The 16,260-nt window shown below is 42.7% G+C and overlaps 1 protein-coding gene across 2 annotated transcripts in view; it reads right to left on the reverse strand.

The window, feature by feature from the left end:
* The window catches only part of LOC110055679 (uncharacterized), a 32,410-nt gene that overhangs the window by 13,621 nt on the left and 2,529 nt on the right, over positions 1–16,260 (reverse strand). Inside the window, exons 2-16 of one of the 2 annotated variants that reach the window (XM_089286177.1) lie at positions 13,301–13,697; positions 12,346–12,758; positions 11,223–11,369; positions 10,652–10,730; positions 10,014–10,498; positions 9,017–9,095; positions 8,248–8,735; positions 7,175–7,253; positions 6,413–6,897; positions 5,421–5,499; positions 4,653–5,140; positions 3,572–3,650; positions 2,811–3,295; positions 2,145–2,223; positions 1,277–1,773 (exon numbers count right to left, since the gene is read on the reverse strand). In XM_089286177.1, coding sequence (XP_089142303.1) covers positions 1,277–1,773; positions 2,145–2,223; positions 2,811–3,295; positions 3,572–3,650; positions 4,653–5,140; positions 5,421–5,499; positions 6,413–6,897; positions 7,175–7,253; positions 8,248–8,735; positions 9,017–9,095; positions 10,014–10,498; positions 10,652–10,730; positions 11,223–11,369; positions 12,346–12,758; positions 13,301–13,697 — 4,359 coding nt within the window. The remainder of the gene's footprint in view (positions 1–1,276; positions 1,774–2,144; positions 2,224–2,810; positions 3,296–3,571; positions 3,651–4,652; positions 5,141–5,420; positions 5,500–6,412; positions 6,898–7,174; positions 7,254–8,247; positions 8,736–9,016; positions 9,096–10,013; positions 10,499–10,651; positions 10,731–11,222; positions 11,370–12,345; positions 12,759–13,300; positions 13,698–16,260) is intronic. The other variant, XM_089286178.1, reaches the window with a different exon arrangement.

The following is a 16,260-nucleotide window of genomic DNA, read 5'->3' on the forward strand; positions in this document are numbered from 1 at the left end:
GACTGGCTGGCTGACTGACTGATTGGCTGACTGGCTCACTTGATGACTCACTGACTGGCTGACTGGCTGATCGATGACTGACTCACAAACTGACTGACTGACTGACTGATCTACTGACGCACTGACTGGCTGACTGACTCACAAACTGACTGACTGACTGATCTACTGACTGACTGACTGGCTGACTGGCTGATTGGCTGACTGGCTCATTGGATGACTCACTGACTGGCTGACTGGCTGATCGATGACTGATTCACAAACTGACTGACTGACTGATTTACTGACTGACTGACTGGCTGACTGGCTGATTGGCTGAATGGCTCACTGGATGACTCACTGACTGGCTGACTGGCTGACGGGTTGATTGATGACTGACTGACAAACTGACTGACTGACTGACTAACGGACTGACTGACTGATTTACTGACTGACTGACTGACTGACTGACTGACTGGCTGGCTGACTGGCTGACTGGCTGACTGGCTGACTGGCTGACTAGCTGACTGACTGACTGACTGACTAGCTGACTGGCTGACTGGCTGACTGGCTGACTGGCTGACTGGCCGACTGGCTGACTGGCTGACTGGCTGGCTGGCTGGCTGGCTGGCTGGCTGACTGGCTGATTGGCTGACTGGCTGATTGGCTGACTGGCTGACTGGCTGACTGGCTGACTGGCTGGCTGGCTGGCTGGTTGACTGGCTGACTGGCTGACTGGCTGACTGGCTGACTGGCTGACTGGCTGACTGGCTGACTGGCTGACTGGCTGACTGGCTGGCTGGCTGGCTGGCTGGCTGGCTGGCTGACTGGCTGGCTGGCTGGCTGGCTGACTGGCTGACTGGCTGACTGGCTGACTGGCTGGCTGGCTGGCTGGCTGGCTGGCTGGCTGGCTGACTGGCTGACTGGCTGACTGGTTGACTGGCTGGCTGACTGGCTGACTGACTGGCTGACTGGCTGACTGGCTGGCTGACTGATTGATTCACTGACTGACTGGCTGACGGACTGACGGACTGACTGATTGATGACTGACTGACTGACTCATTAAACAAACGCACGAAGGAACGAAGGAACGGAACGAATGGCTTATTCCACCATATAAGTTGTTTATCCGAATTGTATTTTATGTCGCGAACTATTTCGATTACCCTTTCCTTCATTGCTCCAAACTATGGACCAGGAACAGATTAAATCGAAGAAAAACTTTCTTTTCGTATAGGTGCGAAGATGTAATGATTCTTACGATTCTTTAAAACCTTTATAAGGTAAGTATAGCACTCACCATTCTTTGTCGTCGGCGGCTGTGGAGTAGCTCTGCTTGTAGTATTTTTACTAATACAGATCGCGTCACCCAATTTTGGAAATCTATCGCAACTCAAACTCTCTGGCCACGCGAAGCCGTAACTTGTCATAAGCAATTCACATCTGTCTTTAGCATTGTCACAAAGAGAGCGGCAAGGCGGAACTAGAGTCTTGAACACCGTGCAGACCGGAGCATACACTGAACACAGAAACAATGCGAAATCTTTCGAGCAACCCGCTGCTACCAGAGGAGTAAACTGGAGCACCTCAAGAGCAGCTTCTGCTTGTGATGTATGATTCAACATGTTTGGGAATATTGTGTGATTGTACTCAAGACCCTGGCAGAGCGGGATAGTGAGTGGTTCACAGTTTGCCTCTTTGGTAGTGGGAGATATTGTGCTGGAAACATCTCTATCCACTGGGGGGACGGTTGGGATGAATATTTCACATCTGGTGCCGTTATAATTCGAAGGACAGCTAAAAGAAATAAACAATACACTTACTATATCATGTCTGTCCACTTGAATTGTCCCAGTATACACACTCCCCTTATAAAGCCGGGCTCGTGTGTAAACCGGGAAAATACAATATAACTCGTGGAATATGCCACGGTATACTACTGGAAAGCATTGATTGACTAATATGTATGGGCCTAAATGAAGACTGTCAATCAAACTATTATAAATAGGGCACTAGAAAAACAAACTGAACTGTTATGCATCTCAAAAAGTGTTATAGGTCTGTTAATTAACACCTTAGGTCAAACAAAGATTCTGTTATCGTCATTTATTCTTGTTTGAACTCTATCTCAAAATGTTTTTGTCACTCGTCAGCCTATGTTAGCTTACCTGCAAGAGGGAAGAGTGTAAGCTTGTTCGAAACACGTGCCTCCATTGAGACAGGTTCCTTCTTTGCACAAAGACGAATCTATGAAAAAAAGAAAAATCCTTACTTTACGCTTCTTGTTATAATCATTGTTCCATTGAGTTATCGAGGCGCTAATTTAATTTTGAGAGATCAAGGCGAGCGGTAATAAGCTTTTAACACAAACATCGTCGATCGAAAAACAAACTCGTTGGGATTATGTCAAAAGAATCTTCCTCAAGTGCAAAGTCTATAGCGGATCCAGGGAAGGGGCCTAGGAGAGTGCCTCCTCCTTTTACTGAGGAAAGAGTGACAAGAGGTGTTTCTCCTCACCCCCACCCCCCGACGCTAAACGAAACTGTCAGGACATATTCCAATGGAATCTTCTATCACCGCCTGTATTCATTGGAGGAAGTTGACACAAGATTTAAAGTAGCGTACTTCAATTCACCTCCCCTACTTCAACTCCATGATATCACATTGGTTTGAATTTGAAAGTAAAGGAGTTGAACATCTTATTTTCAGCTCAGTGAGTCTGTTTAAAGGCGCGCTTAAGTTATTTACAAACTTGTGTTATCATTCTTTCCTTGATATGCGAAATAGTTTTACAAAACACAATGATTTATTAACCAGACCAGTATTGTACTTACTAGTCTTTGATGCCGGTGGTTGAAGAGTAGCCACGCTTGTGCTGTTCATGTTTCTAGTAACGCAGATCTCTTCTCCCAATTCTGGAAATCTGCCGCATCTTAAACTCTCTGGCCAACTGAAGCCAAACCTGATCAGCAACGCCTCACAGCCGTGTTTTGCACTGTTACAAAGAGAACGGCAAGGCGGAACTGGAGTGTCCACCCAGCACATCGGAGCGTAGACGGAACAAAGAAAAAATGCGAAATCTTTCGAACAACCCACTTTCACCAAAGGAAAAAACTGGTGCACCTCAACAGCAGCTTCTTGTTGTGATGTATGATTCAACATGTTTGGAAATAGTGTGTGATTGTACTCAAGACCCTGGCAAAGCGGAATAGTGAGTGGTTCACAGATGCTCTGTTTGTTAGTGGGAAATTTAGTATCCACTGGGGGGAGGGTTGGAATGAATATTTCACATCTGACTCCACTGTACTTCGGAGGACAGCTAAAAGGAAAAAAATATTTAGTTAATTAGGTCTGCGGCATTCTGAGAATGCAGTAAAGTATAATATAGAATAGGGATAAATGAAATACTGACACTCACGCTTTTATAAATGGAACACGAGGAAAACAAAGCCTACAGAACTGCTATGAATATATTAAAAATGAATTAGGTTCGTCAGTGGCTTAGGTCAAACAAGTTTTTGTAATCGTTCCTTGTTCTTCTTTGAAATCCAGCTCAAAACGTTTTTAAGTCACCCGGACCCTTACCTGAGCTTACCTGCAAGAAGTAAGAGTATCGGCTTGTTCGATGCACGTACCTCCATTGAGACAGGATCCTTCTTTGCACAAAAGCGAACCTATGAAAAAAGAACAAAGAGAGAAAAAAATTCTCACTTTACCCTTCTTCTCATAATCATTGTTCGACTTAGTTTTCGAGGCGCTGACATATATAATTTTGAGAAATCAAGGCGAGGGTTAATACGTTTTTAACACAAACATCGTCGATCGAAAAACAAACTCGTTGGGATTATGTTAAAAGAACCTTCCTCTAGTGCAAAGTTTATAGCGGATCCAGGGAAGGGGCCTAACAGAGTGCTTCTTCTTTTTGCTGAAGAAGGAGGGACCAGAGGTACCCCCCTCCCTAAACAAAACTGCCTGGACATATCTCAATGGAATCTTCTGTCACTGCCAAGATTTGTTATTGGAGGTTGACGCAAGATCTAAGGAAGAGGCTCACGGGTCGCTCCCCGCTATATTGTTGGCAACTACAAGGCCCAAAAGAACGAAACTCTCCTCCTATATGAGGACACTTTAAAAAGAGGAAAATAGTTTGAAGCCCGGCAAACCATTCTTACGGCTTTTTACATGTCATTCTGACCTTAAACACGCACAAAACACAAGAAAGTTTGACATATTATTTCTAAGGCGTAACTCAACCGACGCGTGTAATGGTAATACAAAAGATTGTGCCCCGTCGTGGATCTACCATCATAAATATCCTGGCATCTTAGTTTGCTCTTTTAAAGTTTGTCGGGCTTCATAACCATTTAATTTCCTCTTTTAACTTAGGAAGCTTTCACCTGCATTCTGGTGCCTTGATTGAAAAAAGAAAAGTGCTACCTTTCATTTACCTATTTAACCTCCCTCCCCTTGTCGCCCTTTACTTCTTAATCCCCTTTTGATTCCACATTAGTTTGACTTTGAAAGCGAGGGAGTTAAACATCTTATTTTCAGCTCAGTGAGTCTGTTTACAGGCGCGCTTAAGTTATTTACAAGCTTGTGTTATCATGCTTTCCTTGATATGCGAAGTAGTTTTACAAAACACAACGATTCATTAAGAATACCAGTGTTGTACTTACTAGTCTTTGATGCCGGTGGTTGAAGAGTAGCCACGCCTGTGCTGTTAAGGTTTTCAGTAACGCAGATCTCTTCTCCCAATTCTGGAAATCTGTCGCATCTTAAACTCTCTGGCCAACTGAAGCCAAACCTGATCAGCAACGCCTCACAGCCGTGTTTAGCACTGTTACAAAGAGAACGGCAAGGCGGAACTGGAGTATTTAACACCGTGCAGATCGGAGCGTAGACGGAACAAAGAAAAAATGCGAAATCTTTCGAACAACCCACTTTCACCAAAGGAAAAAACTGGTGCACCTCAACAGCAGCTTCTTGTTGTGATGTATGATTCAACATGTTTGGAAATAGTGTGTGATTGTACTCAAGACCCTGGCAGAGCGGAATAGTGAGTGGTTCACAGATGCTCTGTTTGTTAGTGGGAGATTTAGTAGCCACTGGGGGGAGGGTTGGGATGAATATTTCACATCTGGCTCCACTGTACTTCGGAAGACAGCTAAAAGGAAAAAAAAAACATATTTAGTTAATTATGTCTGCCGCATTCTGTGGATGCAATGAAGTATAATAAAGAATAGGCATAAATAAAATATTATCATTCACGCTTTTACAAATGGAACACGAGAAGAAGAAAGTGCACAGAACCACTACGCATTTCAGAACTGAATTAGGTTCGTCCGTTGCTCAGGTTAAACAAAGAGTTTGAAAGCGTTCCTTGTTCTTCTTTGAACCCTAGCTAAAAACGTTTTTAAGCCACCCGACTCCTTATCTGAGCTTACCCACAGGAAGGAAGAGTGTCGGCTTGCTCGATACACGAGCCTCCATTAAGACAGGTTCCTTCTTTGCACAAAAACGAACCTATGAAAAAAGAGCAGAGAGAGAAAGAAAAAATTCTCACTTTAATCTTCTTCTCGTATTGATTTGTTCCATTTAGTCATCGAGGCGCTGACATATATAATTTTGAGAAATCAAGGCGAGGGTTAATACGTTTTTAACACAAACATCGTCGATCTACAAACGAACTCGTTGGGATTATGTTAGAAGAATCTTCCTCTAGTGCAAAGTTTATAGCGGATCCAGGGAAGGGGCCTAACAGAGTGCTTCTACTTTTTGCTGAAGAAGGAGGGACCAGAGGTACCCCCCTCCCTAAACAAAACTGCCTGGACATATCTCAATGAAATCTTCTGTCACCGGTAAGATTCGTTAATGGCGGTTGACGCAAGAGCTAAGGGGGAGGCTCACGGGTCGCTCCCCGCTATATTGTTGGCAAGTACAAGGCCCAATAGAACGAAATTCTCCTCCTATTAGAGAGCACACTTAAAAAAGAGGAAAATAGAGCCCGGAAAACCATTCTTAAGACTTTTTATATGTCATTCTGACCTTAAACACGCACAAAACACAACAAAGTTTGACATATTATTTCTAAGGCGTAACTCAACCGACGCATGTAATGGTAATGGTAATTTCCTCTTTTAACTTAGGAAGCTTTCACCTGCATTCTGGTGCCTTGATTGAAAAAAGAAAAGTGCTACCTTTCATTTACCTATTTAACCTCCCTCCCCTTGTCGCCCTTTACTTCTTAATCCCCTTTTGATTCCACATTAGTTTGACTTTGAAAGTGAGGGAGTTAAACATCTTATTTTCACCTCAGTGAGTCTGTTTACAGGCGCGCTTAAGTTATTTACAAACTTGTGTTATCATGCTTTCCTTGATATGCGAAGTAGTTTTACAAAACACAACGATTCATTAAGAATACCAGTGTTGTACTTACTAGTCTTTGATGCCGGTGGTTGAAGAGTAGCCACGCTTGTGCTGTTCATGTTTCTAGTAACGCAGATCTCTTCTCCCAATTCTGGAAATCTGCCGCATCTTAAACTCTCTGGCCAACTGAAGCCAAACCTGATCAGCAACGCCTCACAGCCGTGTTTTGCACTGTTACAAAGAGAACGGCAAGGCGGAACTGGAGTGTCCACCCAGCACATCGGAGCGTAGACGGAACAAAGAAAAAATGCGAAATCTTTTGAACAACCCACTTTCACCAAGGGAAAAAACTGGTGCACCTCAACAGCAGCTTCTTGTTGTGATGTATGATTCAACAAGTTTGGAAATAGTGTGTGATTGTACTCAAGACCCTGGCAGAGCGGAATAGTGAGTGGTTCACAGATGCTCTGTTTGTTAGTGGGAGATTTAGTATCCACTGGGGGGAGGGTTGGGATGAATATTTCACATCTGGCTCCACTGTACTTCGGAAGACAGCTAAAAGGAAAAAAACATATTTAGTTAATTATGTCTGCGGCATTCTGTGGATGCAATGAAGTATAATAAAGAATAGGCATAAATGAAATTCTATCGTTCACGCTTTTATAAATGGAACACGAGAAGAAGAAAGTGTACAGAACCACTACGCATTTCAGGACTGAATTAGGTTCGTCCGTTGCTCAGGTTAAACAAAGATTTTGAAATCGTTCCTTGTTCTTCTTTGAACTCTTGCTCAAAACGTTTTTAAGTCACGCGGGTCCTTATCTGAGCTTACCTACAGGAAGGAAGAGTGTCGGCTTGCTCGATACATGTGCCTCCATTGAGACAGGATCCTTCTTTGCACAAAAACGAATCTATGAAAAAAGAAGAGAGAGAGAAAAAATTATACTTTACTCTTCTTCTCATAATCATTGTTTGACTTAGCTTTCGAAGCGCTGACATATTTAATTTTGAGAAATCAAGGCGAGCTTTAATACGTTTTTAACACAAACATCATCGATCTACAAACGAACTCGTTGGGATTATGTTAAAAGAATCTTCCCCAAGTGCAAAGTTTATAGCAAATCCAAGGGAAGGGGCCTAACAGAGTGCTTCTTCTTTTTGCTGAAGGACGGACCAGAGGTACCCCCCTCCCTAAACAAAACTGTCTGGACATATCTGAATGGAATCTTCTGTCATCGCCAAGATTCCTTAATGGAGGTTGACGCAAGATCTAAGGGGGAGGCTCACGGGTCGCTCCCCGCTATATTTTTGGCAAGCAGAAGGCACAATAGAACGAAATTCTCCTCCTATAAGAGGACACTTCAAAAAGAGGAAAATAGTTTGAGGCCAGGCAAACCATTGTTATGGCTTCTTATATGTCATTCTGACTTTAAACGCGCACAAAACACAACAAAGTTTGACATAATATTTCTAAGGCGTAACTCTACCGGCGCGTGTAATGGTAATACAAAAGATGCCCCGTCGTGGATCTACCATCATAAATATCCTGGCATCTTAGTTTGCTCTTTTAAAGTTTTCCGGGCTTCATAACCATTTAATTTCCTCTTTTAACTTAGGAAGCTTTCACCTGCATTCTGGCGCCTTGATTCAAAAAAGGAAAGTTCGCCTTTTCATTTATCTATTTAACCTCCCCCCACCGTCGCCCTTTACTTCTTAATTCCCTTTTAATACCACATTAGTTTGACTTTGAAAGTGAGGGAGTTAAACATCTTATTTTCACCTCAGTGAGTCTGTTTACAGGCGCGCTTAAGTTATTTACAAACTTGTGTTATCATGCTTTCCTTGATATGCGAAGTAGTTTTACAAAACACAACGATTCATTAAGAATACCAGTGTTGTACTTACTAGTCTTTGATGCTGGTGGTTGAAGAGTAGCCACGCTTGTGCTGTTAAGGTTTTCAGTGACGCAGATCTCTTCTCCCAATTCTGGAAATCTGTCGCATCTTAAACTCTCTGGCCAACTGAAGCCAAACCTGATCAGCAACGCCTCACAGCCGTGTTTAGCACTGTTACAAAGAGAACGGCAAGGCGGAACTGGAGTATTTAACACCGTGCAGATCGGAGCGTAGACGGAACAAAGAAAAAATGCGAAATCTTTTGAACAACCCACTTTCACCAAAGGAAAAAACTGGTGCACCTCAACAGCAGCTTCTTGTTGTGATGTATGATTCAACATGTTTGGAAATAGTGTGTGATTGTACTCAAGACCCTGGCAAAGCGGGATAGTGAGTGGTTCACAGATGCTCTGTTTGTCAGTGGGAGATTTAGTATCCACTGGGGGGAGGGTTGGGATGAATATTTCACATCTGGCTCCACTGTACTTCGGAAGACAGCTAAAAGGAAAAAAAAAAACATATTTAGTTAATTATGTCTGCCGCATTCTGTGGATGCAATGAAGTATAATAAAGAATAGGCATAAATAAAATATTATCATTCACGCTTTTACAGATGGAACACGAGAAGAATAAAGTGTACAGAACCACTACGCATTTCAGAACTGAATTAGGTTCGTCCGTTGCTCAGGTTAAACAAAGAGTTTGAAAGCGTTCCTTGTTCTTCTTTGAACCCTAGCTAAAAACGTTTTTAAGCCACCCGACTCCTTATCTAAGCTTACCCACAGGAAGGAAGAGTGTCGGCTTGCTCGATACACGAGCCTCCATTAAGACAGGTTCCTTCTTTGCACAAAAACGAACCTATGAAAAAAGAGCAGAGAGAGAAAGAAAAAATTCTCACTTTAATCTTCTTCTCGTATTGATTTGTTCCATTTAGTTATCGAGGCGCTGACATATATAATTTTGAGAAATCAAGGCGAGGGTTAATACGTTTTTAACACAACCATCGTCGATCTACAAACGAACTCGTTGGGATTATGTTAGAAGAATCTTCCTCTAGTGCAAAGTTTATAGCGGATCCAGGGAAGGGGCCTAACAGAGTGCTTCTACTTTTTGCTGAAGAAGGAGGGACCAGAGGTACCCCCCTCCCTAAACGAAACTGTCTGGACATATCTCAATGAAATCTTCTGTCACCGGTAAGATTCGTTAATGGCGGTTGACGCAAGAGCTAAGGGGGAGGCTCACGGGTCGCTCCCCGCTATATTGTTGGCAAGTACAAGGCCCAATAGAACGAAATTCTCCTCCTATTAGAGAGCACACTTAAAAAAGAGGAAAATAGAGCCCGGAAAACCATTCTTACGACTTCTTATATGTCATTCTGACCTTAAACACGCACAAAACACAACAAAGTTTGACATATTATTTCTAAGGCGTAACTCAACCGACGCATGTAATGGTAATGGTAATTTCCTCTTTTAACTTAGGAAGCTTTCACCTGCATTCTGGCGCCTTGACTCAAAAAAGAAAAGTGCTACCTTTCATTTACCTATTTAACCCGCCCCTCCTGTCCTCCCCGCCCTTTACTTTTTAATCCCCTTTTGATTCCACATTAGTTTGACTTTGAAAGTGAGGGAGTTAAACATCTTATTTTTACCTCAGTGAGTCTGTTTACAGGCGCGCTTAAGTTATTTACAAACTTGTGTTATCATGCTTTCCTTGATATGCGAAGTAGTTTTACAAAACACAACGATTCATTAAGAATACCAGTGTTGTACTTACTAGTCTTTGATGCCGGTGGTTGAAGAGTAGCCACGCTTGTGCTGTTCATGTTTCTAGTAACGCAGATCTCTTCTCCCAGTTCTGGAAATCTGTCGCATCTTAAACTCTCTGGCCAACTGAAGCCAAATCTGTTCAGCATCGCCTCACAGCCGTGTTTTACACTGTTACAAAGAGAACGGCAAGGCGGAACTGGAGTGTCCACCCAGCACATCGGAGCGTAGACGGAACAAAGAAAAAACGCGAAATCTTTTGAACAACCCACTTGCACCAAAGGAAAAAAGTGGTGCACCTCAACAGCAGCTTCTTGTTGTGATGTATGATTCAACAAGTTTGGAAATAGTGTGTGATTGTACTCAAGACCCTGGCAAAGCGGAATAGTGAGTGGTTCACAGATTCTTTGTTTGTTAGTGGGAGATTTAGTAGCCACTGGGGGGAGGGTTGGGATGAATGTTTCACATCTGGCTCCACTGTACTTCGGAGGACAGCTAAAAGGAAAAAAATATATAGTTAATTATGTCTGCGGCATTCTGTGAATGCAATAAAGTATAATAAAGAATAGGCATAAATGAAATACTATCATTCACGCTTTTATAAGTGGAACACGAGAAGAAGTCACTCGTCTGCCTATCCTAGCTTACCTGCAAGAGGGAAGGGTGTCAGCTTGTTCGAAACACGTGCCTCCATTGAGACAGGTTTCTTCTTTGCACAAAAACGCATCTATAAATAGAGAAAAATTCCCACTTAGGTCTTTCTTTAGGGTCTGTTCCCCCTAAACGAAATTGTCTGGACATATTTTAATGGAATCTTTGTTATCGCCAATACTCCTTAGTGGAAGTTGAGAAAGTTTTGAACAGGCGTATCTAAGAGAGAGGCTCCGGGGTTGATCCCGACCCTGTTATGTTGGCAATTACAAGGCCCGAAAGGAGGAAATTCTCCCTCTAATGGAGCACACTTAACAGAGGAGAATGGTGCTGAAGCGAAGCGAAATCATTCTTATAGCTTTTCATCCGTTGTTCTGACCTTCAACGTGCACAAAACGTACTATGTTTTGACAAGTCGTCGAGTAACCAAGTAAGGATCAGCGCGTTGCAATACAAGCATGCATGTTGATTTCTGAGTGTATTCTGTCGGAGAGTAGTTACTCCATATCGACACGATATCACCAAAACCTTCATTATAGCCATTAAAACATTAACGCATAACTGTTACCTGTAGAATTGCAGGTCTTTTGATCTTGTAGAAGCACTAATCCAGGTGGACAGTGACAAGAAAATCCGTCTGGACGAACATTTATTGGAGCTAACAGACAGACGTGACTGCAACTTACAGCGTTTGAAGAGGGGCGACATGGGTTGACTGAAATAAAAAAAATGGCCGCCACTTACACACAAACAGCAGAGGAACGAAAAAATAATTCTTGAAAATGCAACAAATATCTAAGCAATAGAGCACTTTTACCACGCTTACATAGTCTCATCTAAACACGAGGAGGGTTGGGAGAATTCGATAACTTTCGAGAATTGTCCCAGCTCCACGAGTGTTTAGATGAGGCTATGTAAACACGGAAAAAAGTGCTCTACTGCTTTTATAGAATAATTCTCCGAAATACGCGGAAATCTAAAACGTAACAACCGTGTTGACAAATTCCCATCTAAACACACCTATTGACCAATGAGAGCGCACGTAGTATTTCGGTTATTTAATAAATGTTAATAAACGCCTGGAATGGAGGCATGGAGGAATTCCTAAACAAACAAACAAACAAACAAATAAACAAACAAACATCAGAACCCATAGACAGACTTCCTAAATGAAAAGGATTACGCCCGGAGACAACGCCCCTGGTTAACGCGAAAGAAACAAGCAAAACATCTTTCCATCCCTAGCGGAGAAAAGGCAGGCAGGCATGGTACCAGAACTTATATTTCCGGGGCGTCTAAAGGAGTATTTTTTACCCTGATTGGTTAACAATGGACAGTACAGTGGAATCTCGCCTTGCGGCCACCGCGTTATTAGGCCACTTTCTTCTAGCCTGAACAAAAGCTCAGTCAGTCATTTTCTTATTTAAAGAACCACTTCAATATGGCCAGATTAATTTCGCCCGTTCATGACCGGATTAACGGAGTTCCACTGTATTTACTTACACTGTGCGATCAAGCGCGGCTTACTTTGAAAACTCACTCTAAAAGCTAGTATCACAATAGAAAAGCAAATCTAAAACAAGAATCGCAAAACGACTTAAGCCCCTTTAAAGGTACCAAAAACGTCAATGTGAAAGTGACATATGGAGAGCTCTTGCCCAACTCCCCCCACCCCGAATACCATTACTGACCTTTCGCTCCAGGCTGCCTCAATCGGTTATAAACCACAATCCCTCTCGGTCCATACAAGTGTCGCTCTATCCTCTCAATTCCTCCACGACCATTCTTTCTAATTTTAACGACCCTTCGTCCTCGACTACGTCTCGTCAAGTAGATCCAGTCTTGGAAAACAGTGATGCCAAAGGTGTAGCGAACACCCCAGTTGCGTATGGTAATCTTCCGATCTTGACCGTTCAAGAGCATGGACTCGACTGTCCCCAGACTAGCGTCCACCCACCAGATCCGCTCTTCTTGATAGTCTATTGTTAGTCCGTTTGGCCACACGATGTCTCGGTTGACGAGGACTTGTCGCGAGGTACTGTCTCCGTCCATTGCACATTTTTCAATCTTGGCTGCGGCACCCCAATCTGACCAGAACATGTATCTGCAGGAGAAGAAACAAATTCAACTAGGTTTATCACCGATTGTGAAACTCTAATGTAGTTTACTGTTGTTGAAAACTCGAAAAGATTGCCTAGAAAACTGGTAGTTTCTTGGTGCTGCGATAATTCATAATTATTGCACGGTTTTCACTTGTGTCGAAAAGTAATTGGTTTTGCATTGCTGCGTTACACGATTGGTTTTAATAGAAAAACTCGCGCCACTCTTCATCCAATCAGAATGATAACCAAAACCAATCAGCACTTGCTCGTGCACGTTTTCCCGCGCTTTTCGTCAGCTACGCGTATTTACTTTGAGTTTTGATTGGTTCATTGGATTGTCTGTCTTTTGTGATTGGCTAGAGTGATAACATTGGTTTTGGTTTTGCGACACTCAATTGAAAACTACTTTAAAAGATTAAAAAGGCAAACAACTAACACCACAACACGAATACACTGTTGTTGATGGCTTCCGTCTGTCTCGGGAGGCAATTAACCAACAGAAATACACTCCTCGTACAGGACAACAGAGAAGACTTACGCTTACCCAGTAATGGGATGAACAACAATGGCTCTCGGATTCCCAAGCCCTGTTGTAATCAAAGCCATCTTATGTCGACCATTAAACTCAGCTACTTCAATCACATCTGCACCTGCGTCAGTCCAATATAACTTCTTATTAATCCAATCAACAGCCAGTCCTTCAGGAGACTTCAGGCCTCTCACCACCACTTCGATTTTTCTTGTGCCATCGAACAGTGTGCGCTGAATATTACCCAAGACAACATCAGTCCAGTAAATAAATCCCGTATCATAGTCGTAGTCTATTGCTACAGCTGCTATCTGGCTTGTCACCAACTCCCCATGTGCCAGAAGGTCTGAACCCACGTGGATACGGCGTATGTCGCGCCGGTTAGCGAACAGAAGGAGTACATCTGTGTCTTCTGCAACAAAGCAGATCGTATGGTAAACAAATAAACAAATTAACACACAAATAAACAGACGATAAACAATCAGAGAAACGAATGCCGGAACAAAAGAAGGAACGAACGAAGGGGAGGATGAAGGAATAAACGCTCGAATGAACGAAGGAACGAACGCTCGAACAAACGAAGCAAGAACGAGCGAAGGAACGAACTATCGAACAAACGAAGCAACGAACGAGCGAAGGGAACGAACGATCGAACAAACGAAGCAACGAACGAACGAGATTTTCGCGCGGCTTCTTGACTAACATCATGGATGCTAACATTGAGAAAAAAGAGGGAGTTCTCGCAGGTCAGTGATATCGCGAGTAAAGAGGTAATTGCTTTACAAAAGATAAGAATGTTATTTCCCGGTCGAGAGGTCCATGGAGCTCTCGAACATGATTCTTTCCAACGCAAGATTCTGAGGCCTCGTCCATACCACGCCGCAGGAATTTGAAAACGGAATTTTCACTCCGAAAACGCATCAAATTTTTTCCGTCCACACTACGCCGAAGAAATTTGAAAACCGACGGTAGAAAAGCTTGAGTGCACCTTAAGGGTTAGGGTTAATCACATGATCATCATGACGTCATTATACTTCGGAGAAACGTCCGTTTTCAAAATGTTTTACGTCCACGACAAAACGCGAAGGCGGCGTTTTCAAATTCCTCCGGTTTGAAGAGCGTTGTCGAAAAGCTCCATTTTCAGACTTTTCAGTCCAGATTAGAGTGGACGGTAGACCTAACCGAAGGAATACAACTGCATTTTCAAATCTCTCCGGCGGGATGCGGACGGGGCCTGACTGATGTCTAGGGGCACAAGATCGTTTTTCAGTCCACCACAAGGGGCCCATACAAGCGGCGTGTCTGTTTGTATGTTCGAAATATAAAGAAATGTATGGGAATATTGAAGGGTCTTAATATCGTGAATATCAAGCAACGTTTATGTTAAAGCTCGAAATAAACGTAAACCTACCTCAGTTGTTGTGTATTGTCGTTTCTGCGGCTCAAAATAGCGAATTTGAGCTATCTGGTGGGTTTTGCGTTGACTGTTACTACATGTTATAAGAGAAGAACGGAAAACTCACCAAATCGCTCAAATTCGCTATTTTCAGCCGCAGAAACGACAATACTCAATAACTGAGGTAGGTTAACGTTTATTTTGAGCTTTAACATAGACATTACTCGATATAAGTTCACGATATTAAGACTCTTCAATAATCTCATATATTTCTTTATATTTCGAACATACAAACAGACACCGCTTGTATGGGCCCCCTGTGAGTTTCCTAGAAGTTTATTGAAGGCACCAACATGAACCCTTCGGAAAATGATCGCTAAGAAATGATCTGTTTTCAGTTCACGCCCTTTCTTTAATTCTCAAAATAAAATAAGCGCTAAATTATCAGGGACAGTATAAATTTCCTTAAAAAGAAAACAAGTATCAAATTAAACCTGAAACTCCGCTTGAGGTACGGTCGGTCGAGATAGGATTCCGGGGCAGTGTCGAGTTACGATCAACAACATCAAAGCGTTCAAAGTCAAGATAAATCAAAGTGGCTGTGAGCCACTGAACTTGGAAAATAAATTATGAAAGGGTGTTATGGGGCACTTGAGCCTACTGCACGTAGCGCAGTATGTAAAGCGCTTACTCGCTTGGCGAGATGTTGGGAGTTCGAATCCTGGTGGTGTCATCTGAATATATCTACTTTCCTTCTTCATTGTTTTTTTCTGTCTCTGTCAAGAAACCATATACCGAAAAGTAGCGTTTGTCTTTCCGTTTCTTGTGTTAAAAAAAAATCGTCTGGAGACTTTAATCATTCGTTTATATCGATTGCTTTCGAACTCACGTATGTTTGTGAAGGAAAAGCACGGAGACTTTCCCTGAATCGAATCGCTAAAGAAGAAACATAAGTATTTTCCTTACAATGAAAAAATCGTTATGCCTTCGACCTCTATCTCTCTAAAATAACTAATTTGACACGCTGCAAGCAACTGTAAAACGGCCTTAGAGTTAGGCCCGGTTCATACGTCGCATTTCTGCCGTGTCCAATTCAATCCAACGAATTAAATTCGACAGAAATTCGACGTCTGAATCGACTGCCGCATTTCTGCCGCACGTTCGACTGGTCTTGTCGCATTATCCGACAGAAATGCGACACCGATTCAGAAGTCGAATTTCTGCCGTGTTGAATCTAATGCATACATTATGTTAATGTATTGAGCATGCGCAAATGTTTTCCCGCCAAAGAAAAAGAAGAAACTTGGCCATTCTCGACCCAATGCAACCTGAACATATTGCAACACATACTGCTATACGAACTACATACTGCTCCGTTGTCAGCCTTCTCCTTCTCGTTCCATTGGCGGACAATTCTTCGCAAAATTAAAGTCCTTCGTCGTTCAGTATATTCGTCCGCCATTCTGAATACGCTACGTTTAAAACATTTTCCGCTGGCCGACATACCCGACAGTATAAATTCTGCATTAAGTGCGACACAAGTGCGACGTATGAATCCAGTCGCATTTCTGCCGCATTT

This window comes from Orbicella faveolata, unplaced genomic scaffold (genome assembly GCF_042242905.1).
Source record: "Orbicella faveolata isolate gen_17 unplaced genomic scaffold, um_ofav_v1 contig_14, whole genome shotgun sequence".
NCBI lineage: Eukaryota > Metazoa > Cnidaria > Anthozoa > Scleractinia > Merulinidae > Orbicella > Orbicella faveolata.